Source organism: Quercus lobata, chromosome 12 (genome assembly GCF_001633185.2).
Source record: "Quercus lobata isolate SW786 chromosome 12, ValleyOak3.0 Primary Assembly, whole genome shotgun sequence".
In the NCBI taxonomy this organism is placed as follows: Eukaryota; Viridiplantae; Streptophyta; class Magnoliopsida; order Fagales; family Fagaceae; genus Quercus; species Quercus lobata.
Genome location: NC_044915.1, coordinates 41,090,866 through 41,117,621, shown reverse-complemented (window position 1 = coordinate 41,117,621; position 26,756 = coordinate 41,090,866). Strand labels below are relative to the sequence as shown.

Below are 26,756 nucleotides of genomic sequence, written 5' to 3'. Positions count from 1 at the left end.
TTGACCAACTTGCCTGCGTTTTTCTTCTTGTAAGATCAAAGAATATGCCTTGTTCAAAGCAGGTAGTGGCTCAGTAATTAAAATCTGACTAGTAACAGTGGAGTAACTGTCATTAAGTCCCATAAGGAATCGAAAAACTTGATCCTTTTGCTTAGCACATAATTGATTTCTTTGAGAACCACAAGTGCAAACACAAGTACAAGCAGAAAAAGACTGATAATGCACAAGTTCATCCCACAAAATCTTGAACTTAGTGAAATAAGAACTCACCGATAAGGAACCTTGTGAAAGTTTCGAAATTTCTTTCTGAATTTCAAAGAATCTTGGAACATTTGGCTGAGAAAACCTATCACGCATGTCAATCCACAATTCCCTTGCAGTGTGAATGTACATAACACTGGTAGCTAGATCCTTGCTCAAGGAATTCACCATCCATGAAAGAATTGTGGTGTTTGCTCTGTGCCATGCATTATACAAAGGATGGGAGAGATCAGGTGTAGAAATTGAACCATCAAGAAAGCCAAATTTGTTCCTACCACTGAGAGATAGAAACACAGCCCTCGACCAACTGAGATAATTTTCTGGACCAATCAACGGTTGAGAAACCAGAACAACATCAGATGGTGGAATGAAATAAGGGCTCGAAGGATTGGTATTCACATCATCCATTGAAGGAGCTTGATTGGATGATCTACGATTCTCAGTGCCAGAAGCGTTTGGAAGAGTTTCAGAATCTGAAGCAGCGTTAGAGACGGAAGCTATTGATGAACTATTGAAGCTCTGAAACCATATTAAAGAAAGCTTCTGGAAACTATTTTGAGAGAAAATCTATTCTTGAATTGATTAGAATGAAAAATGAATTGAATTAATTTTACACTGAAGCTCTGCCTTTATATACGTGTTTACGAAAACAAAACAATCTAACTAACTCTTAACAGACTAACTAACTCTAATAATACAGCTGTACATCTCTTAATCTTCTCACGTGCTTGCTGTCCCACGTGCCAATCACTTAAGCCAAGTGATGTCGTTTTGCTTTCATCTTTCCTTTCTTCTTTTTCTTGTGGACTCTGTCGTTTAGATCATCACTACAGCTGTGTCATTCTTCTTTCTTTGTCTTCATGCCTTCTTTCTCAATTGCATATTCAACAGTGAGGTCCACTATTCTGCCTTAGCTAAAAAAAGGGGTCCAATGTTTTGTGCTAATATATTGCCACTCAGAATGGGGTCAGGCACAGAGCATGTTTTTCTTTTTTTTATGGGTGCACATATCTTCACCACAAACTTCTCGCAAAACTATGGGTGTCTTACACATTTGAAATTAAAGTATATAATTAATTGGGGATTTTCCCTTATAGTGAATAATTTAAGAAACTTGTTATTGAAAAATGTAAAAGTAATTGTAGGGGACGAGGGTTCAAAAGAATTGGTAAAATGGGTAAGGGCATCTTCGAGAAATCAAACCTCTAGAATTATTTGCAGAATGTCCTCAGAAAGTTCTCACCTAACTCATGCAGAGGCAGAACAACCACAATTGACGAGGACCCCGAGAACACCTACTTAATCTCGAAAAGTTGAGAGTCAAAGCTAAAGGGAGCACGGTGAAAATCAAAGGTGAAAAAGGATAACTTGGCATCGAGCAAAAAAGAGAAGAAAGAGGAAGGACAAAGCAGTCATCCCCTCAGCATTAAATATACTGCAACCACTTAGCTGACCGCATTAATAGGAAAATGAACTTGAATAGTACCTACACAGCTCAGACCTTAGTGTAGAAACCTTCTAGCAAGGCTTTGATGGGACAAGTGTCAAGAAAGTTTGATCCTAGCTCTCCAAATGTAGAGTCCAGATGCATTTTAACTAACTATATAAAGTCAAAAAGCACCTGGATCAAAGGGAGGATTTTTTGGATTAAAGGAAGAAAGACTACTTAGTTGTAACCTCATGCTTGGACTAAACCTGAGGACGAACACTTAGTCATTTCAAGGCTTTTCCTAATTGAAAACATTTACATCTCACTTGAGATTAGTCCCTTTGTCAGTATCTATCTTAAAAATTGGTATTTAAAGGTTAACTTTGCATTCTACCTCTAAAAATTAATTGTGTAAGCAGAAAGTAACATGTCAAAACCCGTTAACTTCATTACCAGCACTTTTTGTCTGCCACAGTAATTTACTGTTTTGACAATTTTTTCAATTCCCCATAAAAATTTTCCTTAAATGAATGGATAAAGGCATATATTAACCGGACCCAATTAATTATGGCATATTTGAATGAAAAGAGAGAGGAAGAAGGAATAGAGTTTAAGCTTAATGCTTTTATGAATACTGTCTCCCATTCTAGGGCCATACTTTTTGTTAACACATGCAATTCCATCTTTTCCAAGTTGAATAATGCTAGAGATAAAAATTATTTTACAAATAATTGTACAAACTACTGATGTGATGAGTGATTATTAGTATATAAAAAAGTGATATTAATGGTGGGTCTAGATGAAAACCAATAAGAAGTTCGCCATGTCAACATTTTGTAAAAATGTTATAAAATAGTTTGTAGCTGTAGCATTATTCTTTCAAGTTTATCAACCCATGTAGTTCAGTTCTTTCCATGTCAGTACAGTCAGCTTGATTCATATCAATACCACCCTCCATTGCCATATCTTCACTGACTGGGAGACAGTAACAAATCAAAATTTGAAGCATTACACTACCTTGTTTGTCTTGCTCTTGAAACATTCATCGTTTGATGTTCTAACATTCTAGGATAGTGATCTCTGTTTTCTCTTTCAACAGGGCGCATTCCTAGAAAAGATCCAAGTCAGAGAACCCTGGAATACCATGCTCCTATCTAAAATGGCTTTTACTTAAGGTAGTTCTTATTCTTTGATTTGGATGCACTTTATTTTTTGTGAAAAGGCCGCATATTAAATTACACACAAGAAACACCATCTAATCCAATTTCAAATTGGGCCATCATAATCTTTTTTGCTTAAATTCATGACATCCTCTTCAAAGCATAAATTGTGAGGTACCATTTTTTAGTCTCTTGTAATCATTTACGAGGCTTAGAGCATTCTCATCAGCTCTCTCATAAAAAATGTCATTTTGACACACTAAAAACCTACTTTATCATTTTAGCACATCATTTTACAACATACCATTTATCAGATGTTCTATACTATAATTCTATACATTAAAATAATATTTACTACACATTAAAATAATATATTAAAATAATAGAGAGAGACATCTGATAGGAAGAAAGAGAAAAAACAAATTAAATAAGCCAAATAGTGTTTTGGCATGGCTATCCGTACCGTCTCATATTTGAGACGGTACTGTAGCTATGTCTCAAATTTTTTGAGATTTGGAAGAGCTGATGAGGGATAGTTTTTGGCATTTGGTGTTTGGCACACCTGATGAGAGTGCTCTTAGAACAACTGCATTAATCGATGCAAAAAATTTGTAAATTTTGCAAAAAAAAAAAAAAAAAAAACCTATTTTTTCTATTTTACACACCTATTTTTACAAAACACCCACATCAATTTGTCTATTCTACACATTTATTCAATAAAATATTCATTCTTTTACAATTTTTTATTATTTCCTTCACCTTTCACACTTCTCTCTTCTCTTGAAATCCTCTCACATGCAACCCAAGCCACCATCAACGATCAATCCACCATCATCAAGCACAGCCACTGCAGACTGTGCACCATCATCAACCATTAATCAAAGCCCAGATCATCAAGCACCATCATCAAGCTCTCCCTTCACCCACCGATCAAACAAAGAATAAAAACCATCAAACATCAAAACCTTCAAAAATCATCAAGCTCTCCCTTCAAAAGCCTCTCTTCTCTCTGAAATCCTCTCACACACAAACTAAGCCAACAATTTCAACGATCAATCCACCATCATCAAGCACGGCCACTGCAGACCATGCACCATCATTAGCCACTGATCAAAACCTAGATCATCAAGCACCATCATCAAGACTTAAGCCACCTCAAGCGCGCCCACAACAACTGATCTCCACCACAACTGATCTCGGTCAGATCACTCCCTCTCTATGTCTCTATTATGTGTCCGTGTATGGGTTATTTGATTTTCCTTTGTGTTTGTGGTTGGTTTATTATGTATTGCAATCTTGTAGTGGTGGTGGTGGTGGTGGTAGGTTACTGGATTGGGTGGTAGTGGCTTGTTGTATTGGGTGCTAGATTCAGGTGAAAAAATAGAGCTGATAAGGGTGAGAGTGGAGAGTGAAAATATTTAAATAATCAAATGCAAAGCTACAGTAATCGGTGGCGGCGCTACTAGATCGGTGGACTAATCGGTGAGAGTGGCTGCATTGATCGGTGGTCTGAGGGATCAAAGATAAAACGAGAGATAAAACGAGAGAGAGGTGAGGGTGAGAAGTTGAGAGTGTGAGGTAAAGGAGAGAGAAAAAATTGTAAAATATTAAATACAAAAGCTACAGTAACCATGTATATATACACGGTTACTGTATCACTTGTGCATAAATGCACACTTTTACACCCACTGATATAGGTGTTTTTTGGATCAAAATGTGTAAAATGTGGTGTTTTTTCTATGGATTTTAGTAAGGGCATACATTAAGGGTGGGTTTGGATTTAGCGTTTGCTGAATCCCGTCCACGTTTTTTTTTTTTTTTTTTTTTTTTTTTTTTTTTCACTTTCATGCGTCTAAGGAGACAGATTTTACTGTTCAGAGACAATTTTCACTGTTCATGTACTGTTTCGTCACTGTTCACGTACTGTAGCAGCACTATTCACGTATTTAAAAATATTAAAAATGGGCCCCACGGTACTTTTCACACATTTAAAAATTATTTTGCTACAGTGTTTTCAGTTTTCAGTTTTCAGTTTTAGCAACAATAAGTTCAATCCAAACAGACCCTAATTTTCATTTTTGGAAAAAACTTTTTCGAGAATTGATAAAGTAATGACAATTTTTTCAATTCCCGAGAAAATGTTTCTAAAAATAGAAAACTTAATATGTGCCCTTACCCTTTTTCTATTATGCAACACTTTGCATTTATATCAACCCATTATATGTCTAACAAATCAGTGCACCATCACACAACAAATACTCAACTAATTTAATATCAACACGTCATGAATATAGTCAATAATAAATATTCAACTTAAGAGATGAACACAATATAATAAAGTTTTTCACACAACACCTCAAATACATAAAAAGTAAACACTGTAAATGCATAGTCAACAATCAATATTCAACTTAAGAGATCAGCACAATATAATAAGTTTTTTTTCGAACAACACCTCAAACACATAAAACATTGCAAATTTTCTAATCGTTGTATCAACCACAAAAACGGATTTTGTACATCCAACACATACATCATCTCTCTCACAATATACCGAATCGATATTTTAACTTTTGAGAAAGGATCATATTTTCACATATATGCCGAAGGATGACAAAATTATTCGTCAACAACAGCAGTAGCAACACAAATATAAAGCATGTAGGGCCAGATTTCACCTAGTAGATAAGAGGGTATCTTCCATTTTCTTTGCCATGGACTGGAGGCCAGTCTCAATATAAGGGAGAAAATCTTCAAATCTCAAACCTTCAATCGGATCACAGACGAAGGACCACTCCATCTTGCACCCATTTTCGCCATCATCGTTGATTGGTGACACTATGAATTTCCCCACGTAAGACTTCATGCCGATGTTATTATCAGTAATCTCATAGCTCAAACACCGTTTGATGGGATCAATCATCAGCAGTTTCTCTTTAGCCCACTTGATCATCGTTTCTTCATTGCCGTTCGACGAAGTTGTTGTGGTGGTGGCGACGTACCGGACCATTCCAGGCTGACCAAGGATCCCATCCACTTGGTAACATGTATCAATAGTAGGAAGCCATTTGTGTAGGTTGCAAAAGTCCTCCACCAGAGGCCAAACTTCTTGTGCTGTTGGAATTGCTAGTTCAACACAGGCTTTGCCTTCCCACTTTGTTTGTGTTACTGTTTCCCCAGCCATCTGTATCTGAGTGTGAGAGACAGAAGAGAGACAAGACAAGAAGAGAGACAAAAATAGTGGATTATATATAGAGAAGACTAGATTATCAACACACGTGAGCTTTCTACTATGCTCCCACTCCCAGTATTCCCTCTCATCCAAACTGGCCTAAATCATGCCTTGTAGGCAATTAGGTATATGATTAAATCACACAGTAAAGGGCAGTTAAGTAAACGATTCCCAAAGCCATCGACTTCTAGCTAGTTATTATATTATTGAGCTGCGGGTTCCACTGTAATAATAATTATAAGACTTCTGAGTTCTCACACCTGTTGCGATACCATCGAGGTGGCATACTTTTTCGATACCGTTTCATTATGACCGCTATTGGTAGTGCTTGGACTTGGAGGCCGTGGGCTCCATCCTAGTAATGCTTTTGCCTCTGCATTCTGCAATATTCATTATCTACAACATCATAGCCTCAAATAAATATGCTTTTAATCTTTGGATACTTATTATATAGTATTATATACCAATGCAATTGGATTGTTATGTTAGTTAACGTGGATTCTTAGGATATTTGCTACCAATTCAGATAAAATTTAATAAATTTTTATGGAAAATATAAAATATTGTCAAAAAAAACTATTTTTTTTTCTATTTTTTTTTTCAAATTTCCTAGATGAGGACATTTATGTACATTTTTTTTTTTATGTTATTACATAATTTTTTCTTTTGAGGTACTAATTAATCATGTATACCACCCATAAAGGGATAAAACTCAGCATGATGATTGTTCCTAGACTAATTTTGTCTGATGTCGTTGTTATATATAGCTTTAGCTTCCCTTTAGCCACAAAAAGCTTATTCACCATAACTTTTAATGCTTAATCCCGTTGTACTGTGCTCGGTTTTTGTTAACGATGGAATCAAAAATCATGTATACCACCCAAAATTGTTGTTAAAATTTTGGTTTATTGTATTAACTATAGTCTTTTTGCTCAAAATTTGTGAGATTTAGGTAAGATTATTGAGATTAGATTATGGTTTAATCCACTCAAGAAAACGTATGTAATTTTCTTATTGTCTAGACTCTTCAGCAATTAGCCTATTAGTTTCTTAACCATTGGAAGAATTACTATGATCAAGTTTAGGTAATATCACTACAACTGGTCACTGACTCACTTTCTCCTATCCTTTTCTTATTCAGGGAAAAAAAAGTACCAATAATGTATACTAATTATATTATAGTAAAAGAATTATTCTAATATAACAACCAATTTTACCCCGATTTTTATAATTATTTCATGTATCAGACTGTTATAAATAAACTAAACATTTACAGTTAACTACATCAAATAGTAATGAAAATGAGTTTGAAATTTGTCATGGTCCTAAAATTTTTCTTGATAAAAGTAAGTAAATGAGCAGACACCTTGTTCGACAACACAAGCTGCTGGACAGGGTTTCGTGGTTGTCGGAGAGAATAACGCAACTTTTGCTTAGAATGCACGTGCATCCTGGAATCTTGTATGCACATGCTTGCTGTGTGCATGACAGCATAATGCATTTATGTTTTTCCCTTTTTCTTTTTTCCTGAATAAATAGTAGGAAATTAATTACAGAAGGAAAGGACCAGGAATCTTAAATGCACATGCGTGCTGCATGACTGCATCCATGACTACATAAATGATACATGTTTTTCTTTTTTCTTTTTTTCCTGAATAAATAGTAAGAAATTAAATATAGATGAAAAGGGCCCTTGCCCTTGTGCAGAAACATAGGTAGCAGCCCATGTTGCTGCAGAATGGGCCAAGAAATTTGAGATCCTTTCAGTATGGTAAAATGTCCATAAATCAAATACCCAAGAAGGAGAAGAGGAGATGGTAGGAGGCTCGTCCTACTCAGAGTCATTCTAAGTTAAGGTAACTGAAATCCACAAATTCATCTCTAATTTGAATTCAACTTGAAGAGGAATTCTTTAATGGAATACTGGCTTAGAGTTGCCCTAAAAGAACAACACCGCAATGGTTAAATTTATTTGTCTGAAAATTTAGTGAAACACATACCTTGATGAATTTTTTTTTTTTTTTTTTTTTTTTTTTAAGAAACAAGACAAAACTTTATTCAAACTTCACGGAAACTTTTGTCCACCAGTACAAGTTGTTTCACATCATAGGGTATGTCATCATGCCAAACCTGACTGTGAGAGTACTTGGCTAGCTTTGCCAATTTGTCAGCTACAGCAAACCCACTCCTCTTGACACTCATAAAAGAAAGAAAAGGAGTCAAAAAAAACAAAGCCAAGGTGGCCAAAGGAAGTAAGACACGTAGAGTCAGAGTTGAGGGCTTTGATGATTGTTTCTGAGTCGCTTCGAAGACCACATTCAAAGGAGACTGCCTTTCTGCATGCAATTGCCTCCACCTCTTCCACTGTTGCTGGTAGAAAGTAGCTCTCAGAAAGTGCAACGATTACCTCACCGTTCGAGTTCCTGATGACCACACCGATCGATGCCTGCCTTTTGCAACTCTTGGTCCTTGGAATACGGCTCCGTCAAAATTTGCTTTGTAGATGTTACTAAATGGGGGTCTCCATTTGGTAGGAGCTTGGTGAATCTCTTGGTCCAGCACAGGTGAGTCAGCTGGTTCATCGAGTGTTTGGGCTGCTTGGTATTCCTGAAGCCGATCCATTGAGTCCTGATACAGCCTCGTGTATGGTAAGCAAGGGATCTTCATTCTACTAGCATTGCGAGTGTGCCATATACTCCACGCTACAAAGGCGAATCTCTTCGCTAAGTGTTGGTCCTCAATGTTTGTATGCGCTTCTTGTTGAATATCTCCCAGATTTTGTCCCGGTCCATATGAGCATAAATAATCATAGAGCATAAATAATCAAACCACTCTATTTGCACACCCCTAACCTAACTTACATGGATAAAATAAGAAATACAAAAGTAACTAGAAATTAATAATAAGATAAATGAGAAAAGATTACAAACAACTACCCTTCTGGCTCAAAACTTGCTAGTGCATCTTCCATTCTCTTAACCATGCGCTGCAATCCCACCTCATACTTCTTCACCAAATCATCTAGTACCCACCCTTCCACCTTATCAACGGTGAACGACCACTCAATCATACACCCTTGATCACCTTGGGGAACAATCTTGACCGTAGAAACGTATGACTTGAACCCAATATTGCTGTCCACAATCTCGTAGCTTAATCTGTGTTCATCATCATCGACGGCTATTAATCTTTCCTTGGACCAGCTAACGGGCTTATTGTCACCATCGTTGGATGGGATTGAGAATCCAGCGCAGTATCTGATGCAACCGGGCTCACCGTTGGTGCCATGAATACCATAGCAAGTGGCTAGGCTAGGAAACCATTTGTGGAAGTTGAAGAAGTCCTTGTACAGAACCAACACTTGGTCTGCGGTGGCATTTGTCAGTTTTGTACAAACCTTGCCTTCCCATTTAGAATTTGACTTGGGCTCCATTAATGGAGATTTATTGAGCAAGAGAAAGATAGAGATACAAAAGCATGCAAGTCCAGAAATGTTAGAAGGGAAAGTGCCTTTAAATGGTCATATGGCCGATTCAAAACATTTTCCAGCAAACCTCTCTCTATCTCTCTCGAAAAATGTGGACAACGAAAAATGTAACGTGCACAACAAAAACGTTGAAGCCTTCCTTCTTCTTTTTTCTTTTTTCTGTTGAGTATGTTCCCAAAAAAAAAAAAACTGAATTAAAAATAATGAATAATATTTGTTTGGAAGAATGAAATTACACAAAAATTAAAATAAAAATCTAACACTCACTCGAGATTCAAACTCTTAATTGATAAAACTTAAAACCAATGAAAACCTTCTTTGACAACGGTCCAACAATGTTGTGTGGTTTGAGCAACCTCTGCATAAGGTATTCAAACTCAAATCTTTACTAGAAATAATACCCTTCTTTCCTAGGAACTCATCTATATTTTAACGTGTCAAAATGCTTATAGTATTTGGGTGTTTACTATATTGTTATACATGTCACATAACATATGTATATATGAATATACGAATTAGTCAAATAGTTATATTTATAGACTCATAAGTATTACAACCCATTTATACACATAACTTATGTACCTTTTATGTCATGATTTAATGTGAATTATAACCCATTTAATTAACAAAATTTTTATACTCATTTTGCCTTGGTGGGAGTTTCTCAAATTAATTGAGAGATAGAATGGAAGACACTCGTCATCCTTCATATTAACTCCTATATATTTATATTAATTTTTGCCAACTTTTGATTCATTAAAATATCAAAATTAATCTCTTAATATTAAAAAGCTAATCCAAAAGCCTTGAATTTTTAGATGCAACTGAATAAATATGAAAGAGGAACATGTGCATTACATCTGGAAATTTATTGCATAAAAAGCTTTTAATAGATAAAATAAAGCTAGGTGCTTCCAAATTCTTATCTTGGGGTTTGAATTTATTGGTACCAACTCACAGACAATTTGATCTACAACTAGCTTTTATATTAATATATATATATATATATATATTTATATATTTATAGGACAAAATTTAACTACAAAATTAATTGTAGTCTAAAACTGTAATCTTACTCAATATCTTTTCATTTTGGTGAATTTTGATAAATCTCCCATTGGATTACATTTTTTTTCTTATATTATCTATGCTTGCAAAATTTCTAAAAAATTAAAGATCAATAGCTATGTTATCAATAAATTATTTAAATTGTAAGTTTTTATAGTTTAAAATTATACATAAAATATAAGCTTATAGATCATATAGTAAATAATATCCGATTAACACAAAATTTGACATATGTATTAAGAGCGTAAAGAACATACAATTCAATAGTTATATTTTCAAAACATGTTGTAATGTCAATTTTATTCAGTAAGCTTGTAGCCTAACCAATTTTGTAACTAAATTTTGTCTTATAATTAAAAGCTCTTTATAACTCTTTTATGGTATATAAAATTTTATTTTTTTAAGAGATAGTTTTAATCTATAGAAAAACCTTGTTTAACTATCCAATTAAAATCATTCAACGAAGATATTTACACAATTATTTCGACCTTTTCTCTTTTCCTCTCTCTTGTGTGTGTGTATGTTTGTTTCTAATTTTTTTTTTTTTTTTAAAAGGATAATTATCTCACATTGTTTAAGAGAGTGTGTTGTTGTAGTATAACTTATCCACCATCTCTTAAAAATTACCATAACTTTTGAGTGAAGTTTGTAGTATGCTTTTATGCTATAACTCATCTCCTTTCCCTTATGTGTGTTTCTTAAAAAAAAAAAAAAAAAAACACACACACACACACACACACACATATATATATATATATATATTCTGACCTTTCATTAGACAAGTGACTGTTTTTTGTTTTCTTCTCCTTTTGAATTGGCTTTTCATAACTCTTTCTCTAATAGTTCTCATTACTTTTACGAAAGGTGCTCTTTCAAGTCACCACTACCGGCACCACATATCAAAACTCAAAGGGTAAAACGCAAATGGGGAGAGAAAATGGGTGAAAAATATTATTTGAAAAAGTCATTTAACATTTAATGTTGTGCAGCAGCAAAAGCTCTAATATCATTATCAACGATATTTAATGTGGTTCGACCAACTCATCAACACTCACAACTCTCACAAACCTCACCAACATAAGCTTACAAAATTAAAGCCCCAATACACTCAATAACTCTCTCATACTCACAAAACAAACAAACTCTTAACTCACAACTACAGGTAATCTTTCACATCTCCCCACATGGGACCAAAACTAATTAGGAAAATTTCTTGATAGTATCTAGTATTAGGATATTAGCTTAGAGTTCAAGGGTGGTTTTTGTTTTTTACCCCAAACTCAAAAATAGAAAGTTTGAAACACAACTTACAAGAACTTCAAAGCATACACAAGCACAAAAGTCTAGCAACTAGACAAATAATGGATGTGTAATATCTTATGTTCCTCGATTAAATTCAGTCATGTAATGGCATTCTTAAATGCTACACATATTTGAATGTGATTGTTTTTAGGGAAGAAAACATCTGAGTTTTTTTTATTCTTTAATAGCGGTAGAAAGACAATACAATTTGTGTGGCATTGATTAATGCAATCACATGAATGAATTTAATTAAGCAACATAAGGCAAAGTTCTTAAGGAAAAATACCTAAATTTCATCTTGCACTTTTTATTTGCTAACAAAAGTAAATTGATTAACTAAGAAAACTTTTGTGAAATGAAGTTTAACAAGATGGTACTTATTTGTTTTTGGGATTTTATATTGCATTTTCTTTAATATATTAATAAACATATCAAAAGAATTGTCACATATTATTCAAGTTTTTATAAAAACCTCCCCTAATGTTGGGATTACTATCAGTATTGTGGCAGAACTTTGGAAAATTATGCATAGGTATTATGTAGAAACTATTAGTATTATGGACTTGAATAGCTCTGTAGAAATCATTTTTGACAAAAGTAACAAATCCATTTTTGACACAGATTCAGTTTCCATAGGGATTATGCAGAAATCATTTTTGACACTTCCCAAATTTAACTATTAGTATTGTGGCACAACTTTGCATATAGATCTATCAAATTCATAATACTTCAAACGAAACACCACTTTGCAGAAACCCAATTTTAAAAAAAAATTAAATTAAATCCTAGGTTTCAAAAATTAAATCTACCTAGAATAAAAGGAAAAGAGCAGATGAAAGTAAAAGAAAAAACAAAACTTCAAGCTCAGAAAGTCATAAACTCACCCAATAGAGAGAAACGTGAACGGATCAAGACCCAAAATGTTAACAGAAAATCACGAGTTGGTAATGCTCAAAACCCAAAATCTATGGGTCTCCTTCTTCCTTGGTTTCATTGCACAATCAAATCCAAGATGATTCTCGATCTAATAAATCAAGTAGGTAGCAATGTAGCATGAAAGGTTTTGAGTGGGTAAGCAAGTGTGAGAGAGAGTGTGTTTTGGGGGAGAGGAATGTTTGATCTGTTTTGTATTTTGATTTTGAAATAAAACATGCTAAAGTAACGGCAGATTGGGAGGTGGGTTACAAAGTAGTAATAGAATGAACTACAAGTGAGTAATGTGTCAAAAATGAAACCACAAATGGGTAAGTTAAATTTGAGGCAAACCACAGGTGGGTAAGTTGTAATTACCTCTTTTTTATATGTGCTAATCACAATAAATCATATCAATAATTATGAAGTTAGAAAAAAAAAAGTTTCAGTTAATTCAACTAATTACCCCTTTTTATATGTGCTAATCACAATAAATCATATCAATAATTATGAAGTTAGAAAAAAAAAAAGTTTCAGTTAATTCAACTAGTAAAGTCTTTTCTTTTTTTTTTTTTCTTTTTTTTTTGAGAAACAAGTCTCTTATCTTTTGAATAAAAATTTTAGGGTTCAATTCACGCTTATACCAAAAAGTAATTAATATCTTAGTCCAATGATACATAATGTTTTTGTAAGCCAAGAATGACTACCAAAAAAATATAAAAGCTTGCTCTGTTTTAGATTTCAAAAGCCTCTTCATATAGGTTAAGATCCTCATCCTATTCAAACACTTCAAAATTGACCACATATCTATTAGAGAGGTCACATGGAACTCATCAGGTGAATAATTTAAAGGCAAGCAACCTTTTATATGCTTAGTGTACGAAGTATTTTCAATTTCACTTTGTCTATCAATGTTCAACAAATCTTGGAATGGACCAAATCCTCTGACTTGGCCAACCTGACCAATATCGATCCACTCCAAAACAAAACCCAATACTTTTTTTGAGAGAAAGTTTCAACCCATGGCATCCACTTCTGATTTATCATTAGACCAAGACACCAATCAATTTTTGGTGTAGGCAGGAATTGAACCCCGAATCTCTTATACAACCATAAGAGATTTTACCAGTTGAACTAACTGGAACTCACAACAAAACCCAATATTAGTCATTAAAAAAATTGATAATATCGGGTCGAGTATTGAGTTTCCAGGATGGAAACTAAATAAACCCAGCATATACAAAATTCATTATAAACCATCCCATACTTATTTATGTGTCTAATTTAAATCTAATTTGTTGCCCATCAGGGATGACAAAGGTAGGGTGGTTGTTGCGTTAAGTAAAAAGATTCAAGCCCCATTCAGGGGCCATTTAAGCTGAAGCTAAAGCATATGAAACAAGGTTGCAATTTGCTCGAGATATGGGTATTTGTTGTGTCCCAAGGCCAGATGGCAAATAATTATGTAGTTGAAGAAGTTTGAATTTGAATAGAATTCTAATAAAATTATGCAATAGATTAGGATGAGGATTAGGATTTAATTTCAATTTGTATTTACATTTAAGTAGGAGTTGGATCCTATGTTTTAGGACTTGGTTGTGATGAAACTTATCTCCTTACTAGTATTTATGTATGTAGGAATTATGAATGAAACAAGCAGAAAAATAACTAAAAAATGTCTATTTCTTCTCTCAAGTTCAGGAGATTGATCATCTCAAATTGACTATACTACCAATTTATTTCTCAATTCACAACAGTATTCATGAGTTTTCTTTAAAATTAGAGGACTCGTTAATTATTCCCCATGCTTTAAGCGAACTCTCCACCCCCCTTGTTGGTGCACCAATGATATATTGCATGCTATCTACAATCAATGACTTCCATCAAGTAGAATTTTCACATCTTCGTAGGTAGGGCAATAGGTCTACCTATTTGTTGGCGAAACATGCTTTAGGCATTGATGATTTTTCTGCTGAGATAAAAGAGAGTACTTGTTTCATAAATACTTGTTTCATAAAACAAACTCTTCTCCATGATATATTCTCTTTTTCTATTACTAATAAAGTTCATAATCTTCCTATAAAAAAAAAAAATTAGTTAACCTCATTTCTTCCCATCTCATAGTTGGATACATAAGCGTTGTACGAATCCCATGAACGAATAGCTTCTACAATCACAACTCACTCAAATTCCCCGTTTCTCATTACTACTCTTGACAATGGACAACATTGGAAAAATTCTTCACTTGGCCATGGTGGAGGTGGGGGTTGGGGCTTTTGGAGTGGATGTGGTGGAGGTGGATTTTATTGAAGGTAAGTGGCTACAATTTGTTGCATGCTCGATAAATTAGCCAAGTCTACCCGCCAATCCAAAAAGCGGATGCCAATGAGTTTCCAGTCCAAAGCAAGTTTTATTTTTCAACATCTACTATATATGGTCGAATCAAATGATAGGTGTACCTTAAATCTCATCTTGATCTGATTTGTGAGCACCGCTAGCTATCAAATTTTATAATTTACATTATGACAATGATGTGAGTATATTCCTTCTTATGCTCCATCATAATCTTGCTCTGAACCCTTATAAAATGACATTGCTTTTTAAATTAAAATATACACGCGAGCGAGAGAGAGAGAGAGAGAGAGAAAAGCAAAAGAAAACGTGATGTTACTTCATCCATAATGCTCATTTGTGGGCAATAGCCACATATAGGGATGTGCATGTGCATCATAGGATTGGGTTGGATTTTTACCATCCTTGGATTGGGTTGGATTTTATACAACTGAGTCTAACCATCTCCATCAAACCAAAGTCCCAAATCTCAATTTATACTACAACCATTGTAATATAAGTTATTACTGTCTTTTAGCTTGGAAAATGGGAGGAAAAGTATTGAAATTTTCAGGATCTTATAAATGTTTGATTTGGAAGTAGCAATAGTAAAATTTCAAGTATTCTCTGTATCTCCATTTCTCTAACATATGAATTAAGTGATTTTGAGAACCATGTCCCAAAAATGATAGGATAATTGACTCCTCAAGGTAGAAACTCTGCCAACAATGTTATGCTCCCTAGATTGAGGGTTTTACAAATAAAACCACCACTTAATTTAATTATAAGAGGAAAAGCAAGAAAAACCCTGTGATATACCTATTATTGAATAAAAAATGAAACTTACATCACTGTTAAAAAAATAAACTGAAATTAAAAAAAAATTATATGACTTTTGACCTAAGTTACAATCTAAAAAAGAAAGAATTATATTGCTTATTTGCGTAGTTAAATTTTAGAAACATAACTTATATGGCTTATTTTCCAAATTACAGTCAAATTTACATGGATAATTTTTTTTTCATCAGAAACTTACATGGATACGAAATGAGAAGGTGTTAAGCACCTATTCCACCCTACTCGAATGTTAATTTTATTGGAATTAATGGTCATATTACATTGTGCACAATATTCATACATGCAATTCATCATTTGAAGAAAATCCATGCACATCATGTGATCAAAATAATTTCTTTTACACATTCTCATGAGTCATGACATGTTCATTATCCAAACCTAGCATGCATATTCATCATCATAATTTTAGGGTTTCAATCAATAACAAATCTAAATATTAACCCATCTATATTATCAAGTGTTAATCTGCATACACGTCCTCTTGTAAATTAATTGATGGCAAGTTACCCTTAAAAATATGAAATAAGTTGCTGCCCTTCCTCTCCCAAATCAATTCAAGAATTTTCCACATACTTGGATGAGGGAATTGTACTTATTGATGTCATTGTCGTTGATTGATCGAGTTCAACCTTCATCAATCTTGTTGCACTTAATCAATCATTCTATGCTACCATCATACTCAGTTGCTTATAACCTAAATAATTCTTAGGTGCTTTCAAAGTATAGAAAATACTGTTCACTCTTCTCACATTTATAGTGGGGTTCACTCATTAAATTCATGATAGAAACCACCATGAATGTGAGAGGGATGAGCATAATTTTTCCTTACTTCGAGAGTACCTAAGAATTTTCCTTATAACTTTCATATTTCTCTATTTTTTACCTTTTTTTCTATTGCATTTTGTTAATTTTTATTTGCTTTGACTCTTGAGGTGCCTTTCGATTCCTTCACCAATTTTCTTTAAGTTGGCTTTGTCTTGGGCATCCTCTTCTCTAGCTTTAGCCAATAGGCTCGAGTTTGAAGCATGCAGCTAATTATCTAATATTAAAGCATGTTATTGTGAGTGAATGTTTTTTTAATTAGCTACATTCGTCCATGTATCTATAACTTTTGTGAGTTTGTCCATCACTCATTGATGTTCCATGAGTAGATTAGAATAATTATGACCATGTCATGTGATTCAACTTATTTTTATCATAAAAGAGAGTTTATAGTTTTGTAAAATTTATCATAAATTTTTAAGGTACAATTATATTTTAACATAATAAATAAAAATAAGATCATCCAAACTCACATCTTCACATCTAATATAAGTGTAGTGTGAACCGTGAAAAAGGGATTTGCTAAATTGACATTCTAATGGAATAGTACATCTCCAATAATGCAGGATATTACTTCATAAAATTCATTGTGTGTGTGTGTGTGTGTTTTTTTTTAGGAGATCAAACTCATTGTATCATCAACACTAAAATTTTAATCAAATATCTTAAATTATTTCCCAGGTGAGGACAATGTATGCTATATAGTTAGATCATTGATTCACATCATTTCGTTCAATTTGTATTAACTAAGGTAGCATTACTTTTCTCAAAAAATAAAATAAAATAAAATAAGGTAGCATTACAAGTGATGGTAAATTATACTATTAGTTGGATTAGTGTTCTTTCTCCAAATTTTATTTTTTATAAAAAAAATATAGTTTCTCAAAAAAGAAGTTGGATTAGTGTTAAAAAAATAAGTTCGGATTATTATAGAGTAAGGATTTGCTGTAAATTAAGTTGCAGCAACTCCTACAAAATACACACATGTCAAATGGTCACTTCACATGTGTGCATTTATATAAGAGTTGCTGCACCTGCAACTTAGTTTTTAGCAAATCTCTTTCCTTATTTATATTTAAGTTTGGATATAGCTTGTTTTAACTTAAAAAATAAACTAAGTAAAATTACAATTGTACATATATATATATATATATATATATATATATATATATATATAAATAAGCATATAAAAGAAGACTTAGCAAATAAAAGACCAACTTATATTAATTTACCACAACAATGGGGTGGGGTGGACATGGGTACCCCACATGAACATTTGAATTCAAAAAAAGAGTGCAATTTATATATATATATATATATATATATATATATTTATATATATGTCACATTTAAGCATATTTCATTAAGTTTGTCAGAAAGAATTATGTTTGACTTATTCAAACAGTACAATAGTTTTTCAATTGGACATTCCCTAAGTTTCCCATTGAGATAAAATGATGTGATATTGGGGTTTTAATCTCCTCCAAATGTTAGTCACACAATTTCTCCTCTATGTAGGAGCGCTCTCTCTCGCTTGACGACATTTTTTCTTCCTTAGATTTAACTTAAGGGTCTACCTTTTAGTTTTCTTTTTGCCACTGATGGCCGACGAAGTGATCCATAGCCTGGGTAATATGAAATTAACCATGAAGGAGGACGAAGTGATAAAGGTTTCAGATGAAGGAAGACAAGAGGAGATTGAGAGTTGTTCACAAAGCCTACTGGGGAAGTTTCTCACATGCAGACCATTCAATAAAAAGGCAGCGACAAACACACTGAAGAAAGCGTGGGGGTTAGAAGGAGGAGTTCAGATTATGGACGTGGGCTCAAACTTGTTCCAATTCAAATTTCAAACTGAGTTTGAGATGGAACGGGTCTTCAAAGGGGGTCCTTGGACCTTCGACAACCAAGCTCTCATGCTTCGCAAGTGGCAGAAAGGTATGACAGCACGCAATGTGAAGTTTGAATCAATACAGTTGTAGGTGCAAATTTGGGACACACCATTTGACATGGTTCTCCAAAGGTGGCAACGGAAGTGGGAAGTAGATTGGGAGTGGTGGTAGAGGTGGAGAAGAGACAGAAGCTAAAGGCACAGTGTCTGTTCATGAGGGTTCAGGTATCTATTCCGATCTCGAAACCAATAAGGAGGGGAGGCTTTGTGGCGGGATCAAACATTATTTATCACTGGGTCAACTTCAAGTACGAAAGACTTGCGATGTTTTGTCACTTTTGCAGGATGATGGGACATGATCTTCGACATTGTGCCGGTTATTACGCTGCATCAAAGAATAGTGGAGGAGTGGTGTGTCAATACGGTGACTGGATGAAAGCCACTGGTTCTCGATCTTCACTACCGACAAGAAACGCGTCAAGCAACGTTGAAGAGGGACCGCATCACACATACAAAAGGAGATCTGAACGGAAGCAAGACACGCCGGCAGACAGACCTCCCTATACGAACCAAACGAAGGATGAGACATGTGGAAAAGGAAATGACACAATATCCAGAACAAACCCAAATTTTTCAGGAAATAATTATAGATATTAATAAGGGGTCAGTAACGGATTCAGCTACAAGAAAGTCAAAACACGTGGACATTACTACAGATGCTATAAATCTGGATATCCAGGGAATTATCACTAATAGTAACATAAGGAATGATTGGGATGTTGCAGCATTAAATCTGAATCATGAAGAGATTAATACAGTGGCTAAAAACTTTAAGGAGGCACGTGAGCTACTGTCACTAAAGCGGGCGCATGTGCTTGACAAGCCCATACCTAATGGGCCGGCAAACACAAAGCCCAAATAGACTAGAATTTCACGGATGGATTGTGGGCTTAGGGGCTTAAGTGAGGAAGAGCCCATAAATATATTAACGAAGAGGGGGCCTTCACAGATTACAGAAGAGGAACTAAAGGAAGATTTGGCGGGGCAGCGGATGAAGAGGAGTAAGACACAAGAAAAGGATACAACACATGCAACGGCGAGGGTGATGGCTCACCCTTGCCGACCACAATGAGGCTTCTAAATTGGAACTGCCAAAGTCTTGGGAACTTTTAGACAGTTCGAAGCCTTCGTAAAATTATGAAGGACCAAGCTCCTACAGTCTATTTTTTGATGGAAACAAGGCTAGATAAAAAAAAGGTTTCAAGCAACACTGTGGAGATTTATCTTACCCAAATCAGGTTTTCGTTAAGAAACCTGATTCGATGGGAGGTTTGGCATTGTTATGGAAGCATGAGGTGATGGTAGATGTTATTAACTTCACCGAAAACCACATCCTAGCAAAGGTGGTAGAGGAAGATGGCTTTCAATGGTACTTAACGTGCTTCTACAGGTGGCTAGAGTCGAGTCAGAAGTCAAAATCTTGGGCACTGCTTTCTCACTTGGCTTCTTTCGTCAATGGTCCATGGATGTACGTTGGGGACTTCAACGCTATTTTACACTCCTCTGAGAAACTATGTAGTCAGCCTCCTACTTACAGCCAAATGGATGACTTTCGATGAGCTTTGGAACTCTGCCAGTTGTCAGACTTGGGGTTTGTCAGTTACCCTTACACTTGGAACAATAAGAGACCGGGACTAGCAAACACTAAGCAGCGACTTAATCAAGTTATTGCTTCGGAAAGCTAGAAAGTGAGATTCCCAGTTAGCACAATAACACACCTGTTTTGACACGCCTCAAACCATTTACCATTGATTCTTCAGATTGGGACACTCAAGAAAGGGCGGCAAGAGGTACAAGGGATTTTAAATTTGAGGAGGCATGGTTGTTATGGGATGAATGTGAAGCCGTAGTCCAAGATGGGTGGAGCAAAAGTGGATAGTGGAAATTCTGGTTTGAATGGGGTCAAGGATAAGATTGCAAGCTGTGGAATGAATTTGCATGCCTGAGGGTCCACCAGCACACACCCAGATACTGAAAGAATCAAGGAACTCCAAAAGAAGGTTGAAACAATTAATATGGGTGAGCTAACAGAAGAAAACATGTCGGATTTTTTAATAGCAAGTAAAAATTTGGACAATCTCTTACTGAAGCAGGAAATATATTGGGCACAAAGGTCCCGTATCTCTTGGATGAAACATGGGGATAAAAATACTATGTTTTTTCACTCAAAAGCCTCACAACAGAGATGTAGGAATTTTATCCAAGGGATTAGGGATAAGGACAACAACTGGGCAGAAGAGATTGAAGACATTGCAAGGGTGGTAGTAAGCTACTTTGAGACAATGTTTAAGGCAAGGGGTGTGACCAGTTGGAAGACTGTATTGTTGCTGTACAACACAAGGTAGCACCACATATGCTGGAAATTCTATCCAATGAATATAACGTAGATGAAGTGAAAACAACATTGTTCCAAATGGGACCAACGAAGACTCCTAGACCCAACGGTATGAATGCCTTTTTTAAACAAAAATTTTGGCATATTGTTGGTGATGATGTAACTAATGCAGTGTTGAATTTTTTAAACTCTGGAAATATGGATCTTAAGGTTAACTGTACTCATATTGTCCTTATTCCAAAGTTAAAATTCCCAGAAAAAATGTTTGATTATAGGCTCATTAGTCTATGCAATGTCATATACAAATCATCTCAAAAGTTTTGGCAAATAGACTAAAGAAAATATTGCCCCAACTGATCTCCCCCACCCAAAGTGCCTTTGTACCGGGTCGGCTTCTCACTGATAATATCCTGGTTGCTTATGAATCCCTACATACTATGCATGGGCGTAAAAAGGGCAAAAATGGGTCTCTTGCTTTGAAGCTGGACATAAGCAAAACTTATGACCGGGTTGAGTGAGCCTTCCTTAAAAGTATAATGGTGAAGATGGGATTTCCTAAGGTTTGGATAGAACGGATGATGTGTTGTGTCTCCACCTCTTCTTTTTCTGTTAAAATTATGGTAAAGCTTATGGTAATATCATACCTTCTAGATGGCTCTGTCAAGGAGGCCCTCTATCTCCTTATCTATTTCTCTTATGTGCAGAAGGGTTCACTTCCTTACTGGTAAAGGTGGAGATGGAGAACCGGATCCATGGGGTGTCTATTTGTAGAAGAGCACCTAGTATTACTCATCTCTTGTTTGCAGATAACTCTCTATTATTCTGTCAAGCCAATCAAGAAGAGGTTCAGGTCATCATGGATACATTGCAATTGTATACTAAGGCTTCCGATCAATGCATCAATATAAAGAAATCATCAATATATTTTAGTAGTAACACAAAGGTGGAACAAAAGGAATGATTAAAAAATAATTTTGGTGTAAAGGAGGTGGACAGATTTGAGTCAAACTTGGGACTTCCAACACTAATTGGACACTCAAAATACCAAACTTTTTCTTTTCTCAAAGATAGAATTTGGAAAAAGCTGCAAGGGTGGAAAGGAAAGCTATTATCAAGAGCGAGGAAAGAGGTGCTCATAAAAGCTGTTACACAATCAATACCAACCTACACAATGGGGGTATTTCAATTACCAGTAAAGCTTTGCAATGAACTTAACGCAATGTACGCAAGATTTTGGTGGGGACAATTTGGCAATGAAAGGAAGATTAATTGGAGGAGTTGAGATTTGCTATCTACACCCAAAAAAGAGGGGGGAATGGGTTTCTGTGATCTTCGAAGTTTCAACTTAGCAATGCTAGCTAAACAAGGATGGAAGCTGATGCAAGGAAAAGACTCTTTGCTATTTAGATGTTTCAATGCAAAATATTTTCCAAGATGTGGTTTTTTGGAGGTGGTGGATGTTCCCAACAGCTCCTATGTTTGGAAGAGTATTTTGGCAGCCTAAGGAATTTTAGAAAAAGGTCATTGCTAGAGGGTTGGAGATGGATCAACAATACGAGTTACTAAAGATAGATGGATCTCAAAGCATCCGACAAATGAAGTGATTCATACTTGTCCGGATGAGGAGTGGGAATGAAGAGTGACAGAACTAATTAATTTGTCTGCCCACACTTGGGATAGCCAAATTATTGGAGAGAAGTTTCACAGTGATGATGCAGAAGCTATACTCCGTATTCCACTAAGTCGGAGACACATCCAGGACTCCATTTATTGGATACATAATAGGGAAGGGGATTATACGGTCAAATTTGGGTACCAAATTGCTAGGCAGATTGTGAATGAGGAAAATATGTAGGTTGAATGCTCCAAACAGGGAAGGGTGATTCAGTGTGGGGCACTTTATGGAAACTCCATATTCCAAACAAGCTCAAAGTATTTGGTTGGCATTTTTGTCATGCTATCTTATCCACCCGTGAAAATCTAACACGCAAAACCATTATCAAGGATCGGACTTGTGTAATTTGCGCAAGAAGGGATGAATCTGCTCTGCATGTGATGTGGGAATGTAATGTAACCAGGGATGTATGGTAGGGAGTATTAGGAAGCTGCAGAAGGGAACCTATGAAGCATGAGACATTAGGCAGTTGGTGGAGGAGATGATACAGAAATTAACATTGGAGGAGCTCGAGCTATTCTTTGTACAAGCATGGTTAATATGGTCACAGTGGAATATGGTTATACATGGAGGGAAGTTGTAGGACCCATCTCGGTTTGTTCAGAGAGCTTTGGACTTCTTGACGGAGTACAAGGATGCATAGATTTAGTTGAAGGTCCCAATAAGTATCCCGAGAGTATCAAGGTGGCACCCACCAGTAGGTAATGGATTCAAGCTGAACTTTGACGCTACTATATTCCAGGATATATAAGCGTCGGGCTTCAGAGCTCTTATACGAAATGAAGCAGGGGAGGTAATGGCATCCATATCAGCAAAAAGCCCAGCAGTGGCTGATAATGAGGAGGCTGAAGTGCTTGCTTGCAGGAAAGTTGTGGAGTTTGCAGTGGACTCGGGATTCTACAGTTTCATTATTGAGGGGGACAACAATACCGTATTGAACTCCATCACATCCATCGTCACGGCGCGAGCTAACTATTCTAGACTGGGTCATCTTTATGAAGACAATGACTGCCTTATTTCGGGTTTACAGGGAGTATCTATTAGCTGTGTAGTCGCTTAGCTAACTCTACAGCTCATTCCTTAGCTAAATATGCAAGATGTATTGAGGATGAATTTGTATGGTTGGAGGATATACCCCTACCTGCACTACAAGCATTGTATGATGATTCTCAACTTACTTAAATAAAACTCAGTTTCACTTTCCAAAAAAAAAGTACAATCTCTGGTTCTTTATTTTACCCTTCCAAAGGGACAATAATTTTAACTTTTAAATCTTGTGCGTGATGTTCCACAATATGGGCCTAGTTGACTGAGCTAAAGAAGACTACTTTCACCATCAATTCCTAGGAAATCGAATCGAGTGGTCCAAAACCAATTTGATCAGTTTTGGTGGAATCATCGTCATTCCTTGACCTCCACTTTTCATCATATACTCCCAAAAACTCTAAAGATACAATAAAAGCATCCATATAAGTGGAGTTAAAAATTTAGCTATTTAGCACCTATAAAAATCATTTTATCTATTTTACTTTTTCATTTTACAATATACCCAACATCAATGGATCTATATTTTTAGCTATTTGATTAAAATAATAATAAATAAATAAATAACTCATTAAAGTAAAATAAAAAAATATTCACCACAATAACCTTTCATCCACCCACAATCACCTCCACCACCACTCCACTAGCAACAACCTCTATGTGGCAACTACAGCCCATGGCAAGAAAAAAAAAATCAAACTACCACCAACATAGTCACAACCAAACCCACAAACAAAATAAAAAACCAAACCACAACCATAGTCACCAATCCACCACCACAACCACCATCACCACCACAACCACCAAACCCATAGAAATAATAAAATTAAAAAACCAAACCACCAACACCATAGCCACCAAAACCCACAGAAACAAAAAAAAAAAAAAAAAAAAAAAAAAAAAAAAAAAAACACCATTCCACCACCATAGCCACCAAACCCATATGAACAAACACAAAAAAACCCAATCACAACCAACACACCCAAATTTCGATCTGAGCAAAGAGAAAAGAGATGGATTCAAGGGATTCAAGGGCGGCGGCAAGGGCATTTCGATATGAGCAAAGAGAAAAGTGATGGATTCAAGGGTGGTGGCAAGGGTGTGACTTGATTTGTGAGATGAGAGAGAGGGATGAGAGAGAGAGGAGCTTTGGTCTGAGAGAGGGAAGTAACGGGAGAGAGAGAGAGAGAGAGATAAACTGAAATGGGAAGAGAAAAGTAAAAAGAAAGAGAAAAAAAAAAGGAAAGAAACATTATTTTAATGGGAAGTTTAATAAAATATTATTTTTTTGTTTTAGCTTCTTACTACAGTGCACAGCTATAGGGGCTATGCATTGTAGATGAGGAGCTAAAATTTTTAAGTTTAGCTCCACCATTATAGCTCACTTTTTAGAATTGGTGATACTAAAAATAGCTTTATAGCTATTTAGCATTACCAATGTTAGTGCTCTAACAGAAACTAGAGTAAACAATAAAAAAGAAGAAAATAAAATAAAAGAGAAGAGAAGAGGAAAAAAAAAAAGTTAAATTATGGAAAAAATTTGGTTACAAACTGTACTTAATATCTTTTTATTGGATGTGAATTTTGACAAATCCACTATTGTTAAGGGTGTCCATGGGTTAGATTGGTTCGAGTTTGGGCTCAACTCGAAACTGACCTGATCCTATCGGGTGGTAGGATGGTGGACCCGCCACCGACCACGAAGAACCATGGGTCGAGTCGGAATGGGCTCGGGTGGATGGTGGTCAAATCCAATTTCAATCGAAAGATAGAGATCAAAGACCAAACTTGTTACAAATTTCACAAATCTGAAAGAACAAATCTACGCTGAAGAACAAATCAACAAACCCAAACACCAATAGCCCACAAATCTGAAGAACACAAATAGAAATAAAGAGAGATGATAGCAGATCTAAAGAGATTGAAACAAATAAATAAAGAGACTGAACAAATAAATAGCCCACAAATCTACAAACCCAAATACTAGTAGCCCATGTGCAGGAGACTGAAATGAAGAAGTAAAGAGAGAAAATGATTGAAAATCAAAACTGAGAGAGATAATTGCAGTTTGGCAATGGAGGAGAATTGTAGATCGGCAATGGTGGAGGTTCACAAATTGGAAGATTATGAACTAGAGGTGTTGGTTATAGAGAGATCGAGGAAGTGAGAGAGATCTATAGATTGAGAGAGAACAAGGGAACAAAAAGAAACTGAGGGTGAGGCTGTGAGGGTCTGATTCGTCTGAAATGGAGATTGTAAACTAAGTGCTAGGCTATGATATTATGGTCGGGTCGGGTGGATCAAATTTTGGAAGGAAAGACTCGTCACTCGACCTGCTAGAATCAAGTTGGGATGGCAGGGACCTGCCGTCAACCGCCAGGTGGTTGGGTTGGGAGGCGGACAGTTTGGGTCTGATCGGTTTGGCCAGATGGGTTGGGTTTGTGGTTTTGTTGGACATGCCTAACCATTGCAATATATTTTCTTCTTATATTATCTACGCTTGCAAAAATTTTAGAAAATAAAAAATTAATAACTATGTCATCAATCAATTATTTAGATTGAAAGTTTTTGTAGTATAAAATTATGCATAAAAAATAAATTTATAGATCATATAGAAAATAACATCCGATTGACACAAAATTTGACATAAGTATTAAAATCATAAATAACATGTAATCCAATTACTAAAATTTTAAAATATGTAACAAATTTTTTTTTTAAAGGGCACAATTAGGTTTGTAACCAAACATTGTCTTATTATAAATTTATCTATTTAACTTGATTCAAAATTGAAGTTTTTTTTTGTTTTTTGTTAAGAAGTTAGTTTTGTAATATATAAATTATTAATATTAAATTTATAACTTTTACTTTATTTAATATAGTCGTTTC

The 26,756-nt window shown here is 35.3% G+C and overlaps 2 protein-coding genes across 2 annotated transcripts; both read right to left on the bottom strand.

The window, feature by feature from the left end:
- Positions 1-5,211: 5,211 nt before the first annotated feature.
- LOC115972233 (lachrymatory-factor synthase-like) lies at positions 5,212-6,211 on the bottom strand. Its single transcript, XM_031092443.1, has one exon. It carries the CDS (start codon positions 6,032-6,034, stop codon positions 5,525-5,527), a length of 510 nt encoding a protein of 169 aa, XP_030948303.1. The 5' UTR covers positions 6,035-6,211; the 3' UTR covers positions 5,212-5,524.
- A 1,988-nt stretch (positions 6,212-8,199) lies between these two features.
- LOC115972622 (lachrymatory-factor synthase) lies at positions 8,200-9,575 on the bottom strand. The gene has a single exon (XM_031092954.1). The coding sequence runs from the start codon at positions 9,513-9,515 to the stop codon at positions 9,015-9,017; it is 501 nt and encodes a 166-aa protein (XP_030948814.1). The 5' UTR covers positions 9,516-9,575; the 3' UTR covers positions 8,200-9,014.
- Between the last annotated feature and the right edge of the window lie 17,181 nt (positions 9,576-26,756).